The following is a 20592-nucleotide window of genomic DNA, read 5'->3' on the forward strand; positions in this document are numbered from 1 at the left end:
CACAAATGATACAGTGCCCCTTTAGCAGATCAGTAACAATGTTGATACCTTATCCGGATTTGTAATAGCTTTTTAATTGCACCAATAACATTAATTGGTGGTGGTATGATCCCCAAGATTTTGTGTTTTGATTGAATCACGTTTGGTGTAGGCCTATTTCCTTACTACTGCCATGTATCAGTTAGATTAATAGATAAATGGATAGATTAAAGACTGATTTGTAATTCTATTCACAAGGAAATACACAGAAAAGAGAGAGAGAAAAAACAAAACACACAGAGACAAAGAAACAGACTGTCCCTGTCTGTCACTCAGATAGAGAAGAAGAGAGAAAGGGCAGGAGAAATGGAGAAGTTAGGAGGGCAGTGCTCTCGATACCATCAACGCTATTCTGCTGGTCAATTTCTGTTAATGGATCACCTATTCACAAAACGTTTGGGAGAACAGAAGGAGAAAGAGGAGGAGTAGGAGCAGGAGAATGACCCAACACAGTGCATATTTCACCCGGCCCTGCTCACTGTCAACAGAGACTGGACACCCAATGGCTAAGAGGCCACAGCTCAGGTTTCCACAGTCTCTAAAGTGAAGCTATACAATACCTCAGGCCTTTCAGGAACTAGAGATATGCACAAAGTGGCTCGGCTAAGAGAGTGCAAATGAATGTTCTTTTTACCCAATGCTGATATACCCTGTATATGTCATCTGTTTTGCACAGTTATTGCCTTGTACATATACATCAAGTCGGCTTCTGTATACTCTTGAGCTAAATGCTAATGTTGGCATGCCAAGATGCTCCCATTGACAATGCTAACATGCTGATGTTTAGCAAGTATAATGTTGACCATGTTCACCATCTTAGTTTAGCATGTTAGCATGCTACTATTAGCAAATTAGCACTAAACACAATGTACAACTGAGGCTGATAGGAACGTTGTTTGTTTTGCAGGTAAATTTTCATAAATCAAAGTATTGGACAAATGTATAATTTGACCTCATGGTGGCGCTAGATGAATTGCTTAGGGCTTAATAAAGTTATTACAATTCATCATGATTGGAACTAGGGGTGCAAGATATATCGACTAAATATCGTTATCGCAATAGCATGTTGCGCAATATTATATCGAGGGGTGCAAGATATATCGACTCAATATCGTTACTGCAATATATCGAAAGTGTCGCAATAAGTATGCAATATTTTGTTTATTTTGTGGAGCGCTGCGTCCCGTCCGTTGGCTGTGTGGCTTAGTTGTGTTTGATTTAGATGTTAGTGCATGTCAGCGCACTGGGCCACTACGTGACAACCCTATGTAGCTACAGTGAGTTGCTCAAAACCTTTCTTTTTAGTAAACTCTGTGTACACAATGTTCTCAATGCTTGCGTTCATGTGTAGAGCCCCTGGCGATACTTCGAGCAAAGTTTCATGTTGTGTCGAGCCTTCTTAGTGTTTTTAAAAAATAGCTATTTTGAGGCTAGCATAAAAGTGCCCCTAAGACTCCCATTCAAAAGGTCATTTGACCGAAAAACGAGAATACGATAAATCTTAAAAGTGACGCTTCCGTTCTAGATATGCTTTTAAACAAAAGTTTGACTCGGGTACATTCACAAAAAGACCCTAGGTTGCATTTTGGCGAGAGTTACGCTTTAAGTAATGGGGCATACAGAGAGCTCAACATTTCACTGAATCCACAGAGAGGCTCTGAGTCATTTGACAATCTGAACAGCTGCCGTGTCAGGTGTTAACCGTTCAAGCTGTGTTTCCTCCCATGACGATACAGCAGGGTTCTTCTCACACCCCGTCATCGTAACCACAAACACACTCACTCACTCACTCACTCTCACTGTCAGAAAGCTGATACAATGAATCAAAGATTTTACTCTGACTTGTGCATTGGAGAGTCAACTGAGTTTACACATACTGACAGGGCTGCAATTAGGGGTGTGCGATATGGCGATATTAGATTGTGAACTTTCAAAATGTGTCCTCAATCTGCCTTTACAGAGAGATCGTTAGTATCGTGCTACAGGGCACATCAGTTGCAGTTCTATCAATGGCTCCAGTGTTTCCTCTGCATACAGTGGCGCAATGCTAGAAGCGCAATAACAATAGTGCTCCCACTAGCTAACTAATTGCTAATGGAACTTGCTTTATTCACCTTAAGGGCTGCCTTTACTTCTGATGAAAAACAGTTTGAAGCATCTTTCTAAATTAAGTGTTCTGTGTTTGAGATCCCTGGCCTTTAAATCAAGTGACATATTAAAAATCTTAAACTTAAAAACACATAAATCTAAATTATTACTATCTAATGACCTCCCAAAAGCAATATAAAATATCAGAAAATAGTGAAAAATGCACACCATCATCATTATTTCCTTAAATTTACCATATTATGCTCATTTCCAGTTTCACACTTATTTTTTCTAGAACATGTTTAGATGTTTCATGTTTAAAAAAACATATTATTTTTCTTATACACTCTGTCTGAATACATCTGTATTCACCCTCTGTCTGAAAAGTCTCTCTGCACCGTCATTGCAGCCGGGGAATGACTGTAATGGCACTGTAGTGACACTTTCTACTTATATATATATATATATATATATATATATATATATATAAGTGTGCATATGTGTGCATTTCTCTGTGGATTGAGTGTTTTGATACGGGATTTGAGGCATTTTTGCTTAAAAAATCATTTCAGCCCAACATTGTACTTAAACTTGTGTAATGATTTGTCAACATGCCTTTGCACCTGTCACACTGTACCACACATCTGAATATGAAAAGTTGCCATATTTTGCATACAGTAATGCACCTCAAAGTTGACATTTCCAATCACGGAGATCATACGGTGACTCTGTTCTCAAAGCTAGCAGAACAAAAAAAGTCATGAAAGTGTAGAATGAAAAAAAGAGGGGTTGTGGTGAGACAAACATGGCTCCTATGCCCCACTGAATGTGTATGTGCACAAGAGGGAGAAAGGGAGCGAAACGATAGAGAATGAGAGAGGGGGGCGTACCAGTGCATTCCCTCATGCCTCCTGCTCTATGTACAGTGCTCATTCATCCCAGTCTGGCTTCCTCCAATCACAGAGCAGCGTTCATGCATGCAGGGCCTCCCAACAGCATGGGGCCTCCACATGGCCATGTCAAGTGCCAGGCCCACTTGCATGAGTCAACAAAGCAAGCAATAAAACTAACATGGGAGTAACACGGGAGATCCAAATCAGAATCTGTTTGTTCACGCAGCAGCACAATGAATGAACAGGAATTTTTGCTGGTGACATTGGTGAATTAGACGGTATACTGGTATTAATGTAACGGTTCCCAGTATGTAGACTCAACTCTGCTTTTTAAAGGTCAGAATAATGAATGAGACTATGTGACAATACCTGCTGGTACATGTACTGAGGAAAGGCATACTGCACTGAGCGAGCTTCACATATTGTTATGCTCACACTGGAATTGTCAATAATGACATTTTTCATCACTGATGTAAGAGAGATGTCCTGTGATTTTTGGGTAATATACAGCATCTGAATGAGGAGTAAAGGGCGAGTGTACTCAGTATGAAAGTACAAATGATTCCAGAAATACCAAAATGTCTGTATCGTCACTGTGCTGCAGTTTTATTAACTATAATAATCTACCAGTGGAAACACCTGGTGTTTTTGCAACTTCATCGTAGGCGATGTTGACTGTAACTTCAGTAATATCTGCTGCCTCAAAACAGCTTGTTTACCGGAACCACATAGCCCTTTACCTATCCTAACATTACAGGTCAATGTATTAATAGATTTTAAATTTATATTTGAAATTATATGCAAATAATGTATGACCGCTAGGGCCATTCTAGTAGCAATTAGAATTCCTTTGAGTGTTAAAGCACAGTCTACTGTTGCACAAAATTGTCAGTGTTTTGTTCACAACTTGTTTCCTCCGCAGCACATACTCATCAATATACCATAACTCTAAAGCTAAACTATAATTCGGCAGTCAAATTATTGATTTATCTATAACTACCCACATGTTCTCACCTTCAGTGTAACCTCCACTGCACTCATGTGACCAAGCAGACAGTGGGGAGGAATGGAAGGAATGTGAATGCAGGTTAGTTGACCAAGTGAGCGCCGCCAGACTGCTGCTTTTCTCTCAAAAGCACACACACACACACACACACACACACACACACACACACACACACACAAAGATAAAGCTACACTGCTAGAATAAGCCAAAGTAACATAAACAAGTATCAGTGAGAAATCAAGTTGTCCCAGGTATATAGAGCTCATCAGTGTGACAAGTTGACTTTTTTTTGACCGACTACTTTCTTAAAAAATGCTCACTACTATAAGGAGCTTCATTTGATGTTGGTTACCTCATTACACAAAATATTGCTGCAGCTTTAACATGAACATGACCCAAGTCCAAGCTTGGGGCTATGGATAGAACAAGTGCTAGGACTGAAATGAGGTTATGATTAGACCTTGGATTGAGGTTATTGCTGGCTTGCTGAGGTCAAATACTGTATACCTACTTCAGTGCAGCTGTGACCCTACACCTAGCATCAGCTCGAAGCACATCATATAATGTTATCAACTACACTATGTGGCTAACCTCAATGACCTAGTAAACCAACAGGATGACATAGCACAATCCATTTAAGTTGCATCATTGCAGCAGTAATATCTATTTGTACTCCTGGGATCAAATAGTTAACAAATAGCAGCATTACAAAAGACTAGGAAACATTTGGTCTCTGTATGCAATAAAGGTGCAACTCAGGGCAAACAAATGCCATAGGAGAATTAGAGATGTTCCGATACCGATACCAGTATCGCCTGCTAAAGAAAACAGCCTAAAACGCTGGTATCGGTATCGGGAAGTACTGGAGTTTATGCACCGATCCGATACCACGTAATAAAGCCCTAAAGAAAATCTACGTTAAAGTAGTTTATTTACGTTCTTTTTCCGTTATAACTGACTGTCAAACTGCAGAATAAAAGAAAGTTCTGGGCGTTCATGTTTCACAAAGAGTTTAACTTGAGCCAGACCGATAACAAAGATAGAAATAATAGCACATCCATACAGGGATAGTAGTATACAGTTGTTAAAACATAATAAAATATATGACAAACTGCTATCGGATCGGTACTCGGTATCGGCCGATACGCAAGTTCAGGTATCGGAATCGGTATCGGGAAGCAAAAAATGGTATCGGACCATCTCTAAGGAGAATACAGAAGACATTTAGGTCCTATAAGGAATTCCCTGTAATGTAAATGCTTAGCCAATTTTATACGTTGGCATCATCTGACTATGGCTCAAGTGTGAACAAAGCAGTAACATTTCTGGTAAGGTCCCATTCAAGAGTATAATGCTCTTACATATGATCTCTGTGTATAGTGTACAAACGGCTCACAAAAGACTTTGAGGTGAAATTTTGACTCTGAAATGTGACATTTGTGAGTTATGCAAGCTGTAATACTTTTGTAAAAGGAAATTGAAGCAGCTCTATGTAACCCTCCTGTCAGGATTGAAAAGAGTCAAATGGAACTTTTCCATCACTGAGACCCACATGTGAAAGCCATTACTTTAGGCTCAATAGTGTTTTTTGCCCACCACTGCTCCTTCCAGGCAGCGCTGCAACCGCTGCCTCCAAGGCACCTAACCCTAACCTTAACCCTAACCCTAACCATAACCATAACCATAACCAGTGCCTAATCCTAGTGCCTTAAAGGCAGCGCAGCCTGGAAGGAGCCGTTGGGGGCAAAAAACACCGATAAACTTACTTTAGTCGATAGACAACCTAGAGCTGGGCAATATATCGATATTATATCGATAAGTGTTGTCTTTTCCTGGTTTTAAAGGTTGCATTACAGTAAAGTGAAGTCATTTTCTGAACTTTCCAGACTGTTATAACTGTTCTGTTATTTGCCTTTAGCCACTTAGTCATTATTTCCCAATTTCTGGTGATTATTTATGATGACCATTTATGATTATTTGTGATTTTAAATCTCATTGTGTAAATATTTTGTGAAAGCACCAATAGTCAACACTACAACATCGTTGCGGTATCGATATTGAGGTATTTGGTCAAAAATATCGTGATATTTGATTTTCTCCATATCGCACAGCCCTAAGACAACCCCTGAAATGTTTTATACCTGAAAATGGTTAATGGTTAAAATTGCATCATATATATCAATAAAAGCCAGAAAATCAACAATTGGAAAAGAAACTTCAGGAAATTAATTTGTTTTCCTTATTATACTATCTTAACCTCTGTCAAAGGTTTAAGATGGGCTTTTTTTCTTCTTTTACCTAAGATCCAACCCAGGCTAGTCGTAAACACACATGTCTGCTCATACTTGTGCAAAATTAACACTAGCTTACAACATTTTATTTTCAGATATTTCTAAGAGACCGTGCTAGTCATTAATGAAAACAAAATAAATTCATCACAGTGCTTTGAACATCCCAGGAGAGAAAATCATTTAAAAAAAAAAATCGAGACGTCACCTTTCATACAAACACTTCTGTGCTTAAAATTGCCTCTGTGGCAGCGTGAATAGGAGCACACAGGGCACCATAAAAATCAACATATTCACTGCACAAATATACCCAGCTGAAACTCAGCCCAGGGCATCTTTAAATAATATGCATCCTAATTTAGCATGGACTCTGGGGAGGGGATCAAGATGCACTCACAAATTGCAGCTGACACACCCATGCTTACACACAAGCGAGCAGGCAGTCACACAGGGTGAATGCACCTCAGCACACACACACACACACACACACACACACACACACACACACACACACACACACGCAGATATTTAATTTGCCGCTAATGTGTAATGAGCTATTCTTCACAGGCACTGCTGTCCAACAAACTCTGGTTTTAAGTCTCAAGAGATCTGTGTATGTATGTTCACATAAATACTGAAAAAGTGCAATAAGTTTGAGCCCAACGTTCAAACAAGGCTAGCAAGTAGAACATAGTCAGTAAAGCTGCAATTTAAATAAGTACCTCATTAATACTTCAGTCAATTTATAAGTGCAATTACATGAAGTCATTAAGGAGGGGATCTCTCAATCTGCTACAGGACATGGACGAACGGAAGGTAAGAATGGGTATAATGTATTTTTCTCCACATTTACTCACTGGATTTACTTGCCAAAATAACAACCGCAAAAACAACCTACACAGAAAAATCTTTTGGTGACCTCAAAGCCATTTCACACTGATATAAGACACATGAGCAGTAACAGTAAAGGCCAAGGCAAGTGGTTCTACAGACAGCATACATCACTCTACAAGTTAAATGTTTAATATTCTGTAGCTGCCACTATACAGGAGGTTGAACAGCTGGCCTTCTGTTGTAGACATAACAAACTGGAGCTGAACACAGCTAAACATTACAGATGAGTTAAGAAGGAGATGGATTTCAACTCTAAGGGACATAAAAGGTGGAGACCAACATTGACTCCATCTTCCTGCAGTGGATAAGGAAGATCTACCTGCCAGAGGGGCTGTTTATTCAGTTTATACGATCATTTTTTAAAATTAGACTGCTATAATAAATTTAACTGGTTGAAGGAATTTCTGGACTTGCTTTCTATGGAGACTGCAGCTGAAACCCTTGCATACTATGATTATGGTCTAGGCGCCCATTGGACTCTTATTAGAGAATATATGAACAATAGAGCAAAAACTTGACTGTATAGTGTTTTGTGTTATGAGTATCTGTACCATAAATAACAGCAGCAAGAAAACTAGTGCCAGAAACAAAAACCAAGCTGCAAAGTAAACTTTCATTTCTGAGCCAGATTTTTTTTTCAATATTTGGAAGACCAATAGAGGCCAAAAGACAAGAGTATTGGACATACATCAAAATGTGGTGAGGGGAAAAATGTGGGATGCCCATGCTGCTTTGTATCTGCAGTAAATGTTACACGCTGTCAAAGTAAAGGAAAGGCTTGTTGATACCCACAGCTCTTTTTGCACTTTCTATTGAAATTTCCAGCTTCTACGATGACACAAATGTAATAGTTTGGTATCTCAGGTTTGTATTAGGATCTTCTTTAAATTGTCCAACAATCAATTATTATTAACACACTTTTTATCATTTGGTCTGTTTTGCTTGACATAACTCTGGAGTTATGACACCCCTAGCTTGATGGAAACACAATGTAAGTAAACAGTAGCAAAAGAATATTGAAAAAAAAGTTTTGTTTGAGATTTTAAGTACATTTTGAAATTTGTTGGGAAGAAATTGCTGTTATTTGATTGTCATGCATAATGCCATTCAAGCTTTTGCATTTAGTGATACAACTTTTGTGACGATGATACCCATGACCTCACTGTGCTGCTAATACATTTCTGCATTTTGTGCTGCTAACTCATGACAAATAACCTTGTTCAGACTTTTTTTTAAAGATGCAATGTTTGTAACACACCAACCTCACTACATTAAAACTATCTTCCTCTAAATACTGTGCCAAGCCAAAAATGTAACCCTTTGTGTAACTTTACATCTCCATGATATTTAAGCTAGAGAATGGACTTTGCCCCACAGTACCCTGGTGCAGTGTGTGGAATAAATGGTTGACTCAAAAAAAACATATTCCTCCCACCACCATGCCTAACATGGCACGGGTTCACTTTAGCAGTTTCCTACAGCTAATGTTCCTCGGGTGTTCAGTCCAGATATTAACTTTGTATAAAACAAGCTGTTGAGATGACCACATCTGACCTGAGAATATTGGAGGAATAAATGTGTTTTTTGAGTAAAACAGTAACTAGATGTTGAGTTGTAGAGTGATCCATCTTTCACATAAAATAATGTAATTTAATTTATCCTAGTAAATACTAATTTGATGCATAAGGGTAAATTACCTCATATGACATTCTCAGTCAGCGTAGTGCCAATTCTTCATCATGCAACTGTTGCTGTGTATAATTTTCATGTGCATATAAAAATGCTAAAGGCGTTCCAATAATCAGATTGATTTGCTCATAAAGTCTTGCAGGAGTGCAGATGTTTTTTAATAACTATATGGACTGTGAACACACAGACACCCAGGCACTTTTGTACAACTGATTTGCTTGTGTTATGTTAAGTGAAGTTGACATACTTCCTTTTGAGCTTTAGAAAGGACAAAACAAGCTCTTTGTTTGTGGATGTAGCAATGGCCCTTGCCCTCAAATTCGCCCTGCCAGCGCCCGTTAATTCATCCACATCCCAGAATCACACCCAGCCCCCACTCACCAGTCTCAGTTCCCACAACCACCAAAATCCACAACATTCATGCTCCACTTTCTAAACCCAACAAAATGCACACACAGAGAAACATGCACACGCCAAGTCATCCTTAATGATGTTGTTTACTGGCCTTGATGACTAATAATGCAAAGTAATTATTTAGTAATAATACATGCATGATGATGCTGTCAGTTTGTGCAGAGCAATACAAATGTGGCTTCTGCTCTGAAGCAAAGCACAGTTTGATGACAATTCTTAATTATTTAAATGGTTGTTAGTCTTGGATTTGTTTAATGTTCTTTCAGTCATTTTTTAAATGTGATATTTTATAATAGCGACCAATTGTCAAAACTGCTTGGTACCAACTTTTAATAATAAACTTCACAGTGCAAATAAATCAATTTCCTCTTCACTCTTATCACAAACAACTTCCATCACAATTGCCATTTACCCGCAAGAGATTTCATCATCTGCATGTGATCTCCCCCAGTGTGTAGCACTTACTCTCCTGTCAAGAGGATCTCAAGGGGAGTAATTCCTTACTCTGTCCCTGCTGAAGTCTGCGGGGCATGGTAATCTACCTCTATATAAATTGTATCCTCTGACCTTCCACCATTAGATCAGATGGAAGTCAAGGAAGCATCCCTCTATAGTTGCCTCCCTTGTAAGGCTTTTATATGCATAATTGAACAATGAATAATGGAACTCGTGATAAGATTACAGTATTTCTCAGAAGGAGTTAGTGTCTACCTGGATGTGCCAAAGTAATTTAGAGTTTGTGATATATTTATTCCACCACGCTTGACTTTTCACCGCCACACCAATCCTTGTGCACGATATTCCTTTATTTCTTATCATGTTGGTAATAATTACTGCAGATTATGTCATAATAAGACATTGAAGAAAGTTGCAGCAGCAGCAAAACTATGTACTATCTCCAGACAAAAGAGAAGGATAAAAGAAAAACTGTAATAATGCAGCTATGACCTAAGCACAACTCCACTGGCTGATGAGACAAAAGGCAATGGTAGCAAAGTTTTGAAAGAAAGCGTGTGTTACATATATATTGCAGGAAGAGAGACAACACCCACAAACTGCATTACTGTAAAACAATGTAAATCTTTAAGCAGACATTTTTGCCAAGAGATGTACTTTAAAATTGGAAAAAGTGTTAAAATGAGAAATAGTGAATAATAATAGTGTGTGTACTATTGGCATGGGCTAAGGAACCAATCAACCATCACAAGATATCAGGAATAAAATATGACATAAGATATTGTAGACATTACAGGTACTGGACACAGGTCAAAGTAAGGCTGATTTCAGTTCACGTCATCTGGTGCCCCTGCTCCATAATACTTGGGTGGGAATTCAAAGTAGGGCTGCAACTAACAATCATTTTCTTAATTGATAAATCTGCCGATTGTTTTTCTTGATCAATCTATAAGTCGAAGAATGTCAGAAACCAATGTGGAATCTTTAAACAATTTTCAAAAAATGTATATTTTTTTATATTTGTATTGCTTCTTATATTTTGTTATTATCCACTGACATTCTGCACAGGTCTTTGTCATGTAAATCCTGTGGTCAGTGTTTCACCCACTCGTTGCCACCTGTGTAGGCAGACTTCCCTCTCCAACAAGCACGCTTCCACTCTCAGAAGCCACCGCAAATGTCTGGGAAATAAAACTGCTACTGTGCATGTTTCACCATCAGCTCTGAGACACAGAACGTCCTTTTGATGACAATATTACTCTTTCCTTAAAATCCTCTCATTCAACTTTCTGAGCCAGTGTCTATACAACCATGTACACAATCGTATTCGGTTATTAAACCGTGAGAAAAACTTTTTTTTTTTTTGGGGGGGGGGGGCAAAGCAATCGACACATGCAAGACTGAGCTGCTTCCAGGGCTCTCCACTCTTATTAATAAACACCAAAGGCCGAACACACGTCTTTATAATGAACCCCATCTGTGCTGTGTAACTGATATGTTGCTGTTGTAACAATGTAATTTCCCATTTTGGGGATCAACAAATATCTATCTACCTATCTATCTATCTATCTATCTATCTATCTATCTATCTATCTATCCCATGTGTGATCCGAAACTTCCCCGGTCGGTTCAAAGCCCTTTGGCCGCTCTGTGGCACCATTCAGGGCTGCTCCTTGGGCAATGTGCTGCAACTTCGTAACGCCAGAGCCTCAGAGCGCGTCCTGTCAGAGAAATCCATGAAGTAACAATCCAACCCTACCTCGTACGAATCGGTGAGGCCACATGAGGTGAACACAGAACACGGAGGGATATTACCGTGCAAGGTGCAAATTCACCCAGTATCTCTCCTATCTTTTATCACAGCCCACTTATGTTCTAGTAACTACACTTCAGTGTAATATGAGTGTCCCGCTGCCTCACACATGCACTCCACTGAAAAACATGCAGATGATCAAAGTGTGTGTTTTTACCTTGCTTGGATGCACCACAAAACAGCGAAAGAAGACAGAACAGCCAAATTGTACTCTCCACCGCCATGTACAGCCTTTGATTTCCAACAGTGGGGTAGCAGCGTACGTCTATACAACCAGCTATACCGTTATAGCGACATGCTGGAATCTGCTATTGTCTCCGCCGGTGCGTAAATGACTCTCTGTAAATGTTTAAGTCTCTTTGGTTAACAGTCCCCTGGATTTCCTAACAATAAGCTTAGTCGGGGGAGAGCCGTCGTGTCTCTCGGCGCTTCAACGCCATGTTGCGAACGAATGTTAAGTGTGTGTTAGCTGCTGGTCCACACACACACACACACACGCACGCACATGCACACGCATGGACGCACGCATACGCGCACACGCGCGTTCACCAGACACTGGCTGGCTGGTCGTCGCTGGAGTCCTGAAAAGCGGTTGGTGATTACACACCCCTTCTTCCTCCTGTTTGTTCAACTCCATGCTTCCCTCTTACACTTGGAAGATTCATTCAAAGCGGAGACGCTGTAGAAACACTTGCAACACCAAATGTGTTAAAATATATTACCCCAGGCGCCCTCTCTCTCTGTCTGGAATGATGAATTCGTTAGGGATCTCTGCTAGAGCAAAACGAAGTGTGGAGAATGCTCTGGCAGTTGTAATAACTGCAAATGTGTCGCCCTGAATGAACCCAGTGTTGCAGACATTAGTTATTTGAATGAGCATTCACACATCCAGATACACATGTTCTAATCATGCAAAATCTACACTCATTCATTCATATAATTTATCATAGCGTGTTTTTAGTTTTCTTCAATCTGATCTGTGTGTGTGTGTGTGTGTGTGTGTGTGTGTGTGTGTGTGTGTGTGTGTGTGTGTGTGTGTGTGCATGTACCTTTGTTTATCCACATGTACAGATGTGTGTGCATGGCAGCATGAATGCTTGTGTGTTATAAAGGTCTGGGTAAAAAATGGAGAGCAGGAAAGGCACATGTGTTCCATGAGCAAGAACAGGCAAGAGGAGGAGGAGGAGGAAACAAGGGGGGGCATTGGTGGTGTGCATCCCAATCAATCAACCAGCTCGCCTCCTGCACTGAGTGCTGAGGGACTCTCTGACTTTTGCACATACAGTAGCATGAGCCAGCTGGAGCCCAGCCTTCCCAGAGCAGACAAAGACTCGCCTCGTGCAGCACTCTCAGCATCACTGAAACCAGCAGCATCCCCACATTCACTACCAGCATACAAAGATAGAGCAGGGGAGAAAACCACAAGCTTTAACCAGATTAGATATGGCGATACAGCAGTCTACATGTATATCAAAGCTGCTACTTGTAACACTGTAATGAACGAAGCATTGTTCTTTGAAGTTCCAAGTTATACACCTTTTGATGTGACATATACTTATAAATTGCTTTTTGGGATGAAAGAAAGCCTATTATTGAATCATCCTTTTCAATTTGAGTGAAAATGTGTGCTTTTAAATACAGCCTCCTTTTGTTTTGTTTTTTTCACAATGAGTTTACAACATGTAGGAGTAGAATGCTTTATACACCATGGAGAAAAGAGACAGGCAATCATAAAAGAAGGTAATGAAGGAGTTCCCTTTGGTAAAAAAATATCTCCTCTCAGCGTATTAATTTAATGCTGATATGAGATTGATTTGAGTTGATGAAATGAAATGGGATGGATGCATTTCCCAGGTGTCTGATTAAAGCAAATGTCTGGGCCATTGGATTATGTAGTTGCACTGGAAAACTAATAGCATTGCTGTGTCCTCTGGTCAAGCAGCTTCTCCTTTTTTTCCCTCCTCAGCTTCCGTAAAATAATGAACTACCAGCTGCTCGCAAATCACTCTACAGCGGTGCTATGATCTGAATGCACAAAACATCTATAACAAATAGCTTTCGTTCAGATTTGTCATAAAATGTTGACACTTCACTATTTGCTGGTGTTTGTGCCTCTATATCCATCACACTGTGTGTGTGTGTGTGTGTGTGTGTGTGTGTGCGCGCGTGTGTGTGTGTGTGTGTGTGTGTGTGTGTGTGTGTGTGTGTGTGCTGCACTACAGTATTGGTACTGTAGAAAGTGTTAACAAATAAAAGCAGTACCAGTGTACAATGCAGGACATGATTATGCAATGTGAAACTAAGTTTATGTTGCAGTGCTATAGTCCAGACAAACACAAGTTAAATGACTTGTGTCCCATCAAAACCACAAAAGCTGATCCGGTGGAGGGTACGACCTGCTTCAAGCTATGTTCTTAATTATGAGTAACCTGATTCTCTTAAACCTCAATCCCATTGCGCATGCTGCAGCAACAGTTGAAATCTCATCTGCAATTTGTTATCCCCAACAGACATTGCTGGCCATGCACTCTGGTTGATATGTATTATAAGATTGGTGGCTCTGTGATTGAACACTGGTCTCTTACCATATTTAAAGCAGTTTTGTAGGCTACAAGATAAAAACAATGTGCTTCAGGAATTACAGGACATTATTCCAACAGGAACAGCTTTCCTTTCACAGTCAAAGAAGGCAAGCAAAGATAGAGCAGGCCAAGTGCTGAGAACATTATTTACACATTTGATGCTCTACCCACTGAGACCAATTAGGATAGTAAACTCATCTGGCTTGAGTCAAACTGCCAGAGGTTTTAGTAGTTTCTCTTGGCAGTGAACGGTATGTTGGTGTTGCTGTTTTTCTTTGAAAACAAATTAGATCTTTCTACTATAGACAATATTGTAATTGGTTGGCGAGTAGCTGAGCAACACTGCTCCAGAAAATGAATCTTAGTAACTGTTATATTTACCGTGAGCGAAAGTGCTTTTCTTAATATGCATGGGATGAGATTAAACACTTGTTTACAGTACTCTTTAGAACACTCCGACCTGTATGGCTCTCTTCCCAGCTCTTTAGAAACACCAAAATCAGAATCTTCAATACAAATGTAAAATTGGTCCTTCTATATGGCTGTGAAACCTGGAAAACCACCAAATCAATCATCGATAAACTACAAGTGTTCATTAACAACGGTCTCAGATACATACTGAGGATTTGGTGGCCCAACAAGATATCAAATATAGACCTGTGGAGACGCATGAACCAGGAGCAAATCCACATTGAAATGAAATCCATAAAGTGGGGAGTTTTGGACTATAATCCCCAAGGCATGAGGAAGCTAGGGAGACCTAACTCCAACTGGAGGCGGTCCACACTTGATGAACTGACCAAAATGGGGACCTCCTGGCAAGAAGTATAGACCTTAGCACAGAGGAGAGTGAGGTGGACATCCATGGTGGACGCCTTATGCTCACAAGGGGGCCAAGAGGATTAAGTAAGTAAGTTACAGTACACTTACTCTGTTTCAAGAATATTCTTGAATCAACTGAGGAAAGGAAATCTGCCATAAGCAGGTGTTTCAGCATCATACACCCTCCACCAGGCAACCTTGCTGAGGCTGAATAGACCTCAGCTTGTGTCCAGATGGCTATTTGGCCACATGGTTCTACTCTCTGCCACAGTCGCACACGACACGACATCTATTGCGTGTCTTTCCGTCCTGGGAGAAGGATACCTCCTCAGTTGCTCTTGCTGAGCTTTCTAACATGTTTTCCCTGTTAAAGGGTTTGTTTGGGAGGAGTTTTGCCTTTTTTTTTTTCAAAACAAGGATCTAAGGAGAGAGGATTTCCTGTTCTGTACAGATTGTAAATCCCCTTGAGGCAAATTTGTGATATTGGGCCATAAAAAATATGATAAAAATAAACTTGACTTGACATGGCTCTTCAATTAGGCTCTGGCCAAGGAACGCGCTGCATCTAACTTAAACTTGGAAGCACCTTGTCCTAGAGCACCTCCAGCCACCTTGCCTGCATTCACCAAAGGCCTAGTCCAAGCAATCTTCCCAGGGGACTGTTAGCTCCAACATGGTGAAGTGCATGGACGATTTGGACACGATCTTAGGGAACTTGAGCTGTTTCTCCAGATCCACCAGCAGCTTCCAGTCCCCTGCAGAGGTCAAGATTCCTGCAGAACTGAGGGTCCTTGCTGCTCCGCTGCCCTGAGAGAAGTAATGGCCTGTTTTGAGGGGCGGGATCGCTTGCCCCACTCAACTCTGGTGCTGATGTGTTCTGCAATTACCTTAAGGACTTGATGATGGCACCAACAGTATCAGCCCTCTCCTAGTGCCTTGGGGCAGCAACTCAGAATGTGCCCTATGGTTCACTTCCCAGTTACGAGCACAGCAGGCAATGTCAGTGTCTAACCTTTGCCCCGAGATTTGACGGACTGGGAAGCATGTCGTATGCCGCCTGGACATGGAACTTGATGGTGGGCCTCAGCTTTCCACAGCTCAGTAGCAAGTCTTCAAACATAACCAAACACAGATAAAGGAGGCAGTGGTGGCATAAAGGTTAGAGAAGACAGCTTGTGACCAAGAGGTCGTCGATTCAATCCCCAGACTGACAATACTGACAACTGATAAAAATCTGGGTGGGGAAAGTGATAGAGCAGCACTTGTCCCTCCCTCATTACCACCACTGAGGTGCCCTTGAGCAAGGCCCTTAACCTCCAACCGCTCCAGTGGAGCTGCTCAGTGGCCAGCAGATCAGACTGTGGTTGTACTGGGCAGCTTCCAGGTATGGATGTGCAAATGTGTGAATGTGATCAGGGCGTTCCTGCAAAAAAAAGGCTGCCTCTCAGTGAACCTTCCCTGAATAAATAAAGGTTAAAAAATAAATAAATAAAATGATAAAATGAACAGTTAATATCTATTCTGGTATCTTTTCAAGCTAATAACACATTAAGTGGGCTGTCTAATGTATTGGTCATTACCACCATTCTTAAATGCTTGGTGATACATTACAATCATTGCCATAAGACATAGGTGAAACATCACATTATAAACACCCTTAGTGTATTTTCCCCTAAGAAATATTGTAAATAAATGTACATAGATGATGTCATAATGAGGTTCATTAGCCACTCTGTGGTGCAAGGATTATTAACTTGTTATATGCCTAAATGACACATATACCATTATGGGTTGGTATTTTGTGTTAAATAAGTGGTATCAGGATCATTATAACATCCTTTTAATTGAGTCTTTCAGTTTTTAGCCTTCATTTGAATTGTATTAATGATAATGTGTTTTTATACTATGTTAAAGAATTGAAAAGGAGTATTTTACTGATTAAAACACGCACTTGCATTATTGTCATCCGTGGGGGATCTTACAGTTAGAGATTCATTGCTGGATTAGAAATCATTGTGGCTGTGTGCCAGTCAGTCACCGGTGCAATTACGGCCCCAGTGAAATATGTAAATAATGGTTAGCTGCAGTTCTGTTTATTTGGTTCCATTTTTATTTAGCCTATTAATCAGTGAACCTTTCCATTTCACAAGTATTTAAAGGAGTGAGAAAACTATACTGTTTTCTATTGTTTTATTAAGCTTTATTTTTTCATCTTGACTTTGTATAAAAGTTGTAAACAAATAGCATGCAATCTAAAAATAAAGCAAAACATAATGACCAAATCACAAGTGCAGCTTCAAAAGTAGCTTTTCAAGGAAATAGTATGAAATGACAGCGGTTATAATGTGACTAGAAAAAAGAAAAAAAAAGAAAAGGTATTTGTCACCTTGTCTCTTCCTCTTCCCTTCTTTGTTTGTGCCCTTGTCTCTAGGCTGCAAGTGTGACAGTCTTGTCTCAGTAAGGTTTGTGTATTTGAATGCTGAGTACAGTAGCCTCTGTTGGGTTGTGGCTGTCTTTCATCTTTCTCAAGGTCAGAGACACAGCTCCATCTGACAGTAGAGCGTCTCCTGAATAGGTAGGGAAATACCACAGAGGCTGACTTACAGACACAACAGTGCCCCCAGCTGGAGGTGTTGAGGAGTGACCACAAAAGGTCGAGACACAAGCATGCATCATTCATGTCAACGGTACAAAGGGAGCAGCGGTGACCTGAATGCTGAGCAATCTCCATGCACAAAGAAAGATGTTTTCTACATTCTGAGCGAAGAAGAGTATTTCACTGTAACGTTCGTTCATTTGATTTCTTCAGCTATTCACACAATTTCAGAATTAACTAAACTTTTCCTTTCTGTTGATAAGAACATATATATATATTTCTAGCTGGATTGAATCAACTACTACTTTAAAATGTTTAGTGAACAAATACTGTATGCTACGGTCCATGGTCCATGTTTGGATATGTAAATGAGGTTGGTGTATGATTGCCTTGCCACAGTGTTATTCCACCTCCTTCCGCTGGAGGGATGCCCTCCACATGCTTAGTCTGGAGGAAAGCGTCTCCATAGAAACCAAGACAACGGTAGCACAGGGCTTAGAGGGCGATTGGGCAAATGTTTTTTCTTTAGGAGGACAATGACACGAGGGTGCACTGGTGCTGGTCCGCAATTGAGAGCATCAATAAGGGATGTTGAGTGCTGAACAACAGATACTTATTTTTTACCTCATTTAAAGTGTATTTACACACCCAATGATGAAGATTACATTAATACATGCATTTTGGTATTCAATATGAAACAGGTGGACTAACATGTGTGTGTGTGTGTGTGTGTGTGTGTGTGTGTGTCTGTGTCTGTGTGTCTGTGTGTCTGTGCAACTGTTTGCGTGTGGTGGTGTAGCACCTCCACATTTAACTGACAAAATGTTTTATGAAATTTCCGTAAACTGAAAAACTTTTTGTACAGGACATTATCTAACTTACGCAAAAATCAACTTTTAACTGTAAATCTTTAGTGATTTATGGATTATTTGTGGGTTACCTGCCATGAGAGGAAGCAGAGAAGGAATTTTCACTGATCCAAAGTAAACATTAAACTCATTAACTCATTAAACTCCCTCTCTCACCCTTCATTTCCTCTTTTCTTCTTTCTGTCTTTCTTTGTTTTTCCATCCTACCCCTCTCATTCTCTCACTGTCTTACTCAGTACTTAATATCCTGCCTTCTGTCTACATCCCATTCAGGATGATGACAAAGCACACAGCAAAGAGGACCCAGAAAAGACCCATCAATGGTTTGTTGGGAAAGCTCATGGGGGAAATCTGACTTTCCCATTCGAATCTATACAGAGTGAAGCACTGTTGGTGAGCTGAAGTGGGATGGAGACAGTGGGATCTGTAAATACAGAGTAGGACCAATACTCTCTGAAAGAAGCAGCCCTTGTCCTAATTTGCTTAAAAAGTAGATTGTGAATCTCAGTTGAAAAATGCAAGGCGTTGGTGGCCATGTTTGGTGAAGAGACGAGAGAGGCAGAATGAGAGAAAGAGAGAAAGATTAAAAGGCAAGAAAGAGAGGCCAATTATAGACAACTCTTCTGTAGATTTCTATTTAAGGTTTACGCCATCATGGCTTTAGAACAACCTGTCAGAAGCTTGTCTAGACTGAAACTCTGCCTGATAAATATTTATGGAGAGAGGAGGGGAAAAATGAGAGACTGGCTGGAGAAACAGTGTGAGGTAACGGTCAGCTTTACAAGTCCACATATCCATACCCATTGGCCTCGATTTGACAGATGATGCCAGTCGATAAAAGCCATATATCTCTCATTATTCACTCATTATAACAATCTGTCACACGTTTTCATGTTTTATTCATTGTTTATTTCAAAAGAAATATTACTGATTACACCCTGGAATGAGTAATCTTTGATATTCTATACTTCTACTAATTGAGAACACTTTATGCCTCCTCTTCTTGCTTTTGTGTAAATTGTTGTGGAAAGTAAATGTCAATGTCTTATAATTTTGACACTATTTTCACAATACAATCAGAGAAATGAACATGTACAGTATGGCCATTTTTAATTAATATTACAATTATCAGTAGTATATTTTGCATTTTGACTAGAGGGACGACAGTCCTTTCAAAGATGATTTTAAGATGAAAGTACGTTTACTTTGGTAAACGTACCTTCATCTTAAAATCATCTTAGGAGGATTTTCAATTTTGAAGGAGGAAAGGAGGATATTCAATTTTGAATTTTGATAGATAGATAGAAAAAGTGCCTTATAGGAAATAGCAATACTATAACATAATAATAATATGATAATATAGTACACCTTCACAGGGAGGTGGGAGCACGACTCCACTACAAAACAGTACCATGACACTGTAACTAATAAAGAGTTTTTCCTAAGGATGGAGGTATTAATATTCACTATGCTCACCGCTGTCTTTTTGACCTGTATGATAGTTTATCTAACTGTCTCAATGACTAATCAAATCATCTGTGTCAGAACCCAATGATCAGGGCATGGTAGAGCCCAGTACAATATGTAACATATTATGATATAGATATCATCAGATTATTACCGAGACCTCAAGATGTGGTGTAATTTGCAATGTGAAATTTATATTATTGAAAACCAATGGGGCTTGACAAGTAAGAAAAGAGTTTTCTAATCATTTTCTCTGAGTGAACTCATGTGGCTTAGCCTACTTGATACTGTAAATGTGTTGCTGTGGCAATATGAAAGTAACTCTGATCTCGCAGTAATCCTTCAATCACCTCATTATTACATTTCAGAGGGAAATGTTGTACTTTGTATTTCACTATCTATCTTTTAATCTGATTATAGAGTACTATTCACTGTTTGTAATGCATGCAGCATCATTGTGCATGTGTAAAGTGTATCGTATCGTACTACAACTTTAGTTACTAGATACTCTACAGATTCAGATTGTTAATACAAAATATTATCAACTAATAAAATATGATATATTATTACAGATTAAGCTACACAGCAGTGTAATTCAATTTTCAATTACATTTTATTTATAGTGTCAATTCATGACAGAAGTTATCTCAGGACACGTCAAGACCACACCCTATAA

The 20592-nt window shown here is 39.7% G+C and overlaps 1 protein-coding gene across 1 annotated transcript in view; it reads right to left on the reverse strand.

The window, feature by feature from the left end:
- igdcc4 (immunoglobulin superfamily, DCC subclass, member 4) overlaps nt 1-11804 on the reverse strand; it is a 57038-nt gene extending 45234 nt beyond the window's left edge. The window contains exon 1 of the mRNA XM_078258031.1: nt 11738-11804. Coding sequence (XP_078114157.1) covers nt 11738-11804 — 67 coding nt within the window. The remainder of the gene's footprint in view (nt 1-11737) is intronic.
- Between the last annotated feature and the right edge of the window lie 8788 nt (nt 11805-20592).

Source organism: Sander vitreus, chromosome 1, assembly GCF_031162955.1.
Source record: "Sander vitreus isolate 19-12246 chromosome 1, sanVit1, whole genome shotgun sequence".
Taxonomy (NCBI): domain Eukaryota; kingdom Metazoa; phylum Chordata; class Actinopteri; order Perciformes; family Percidae; genus Sander; species Sander vitreus.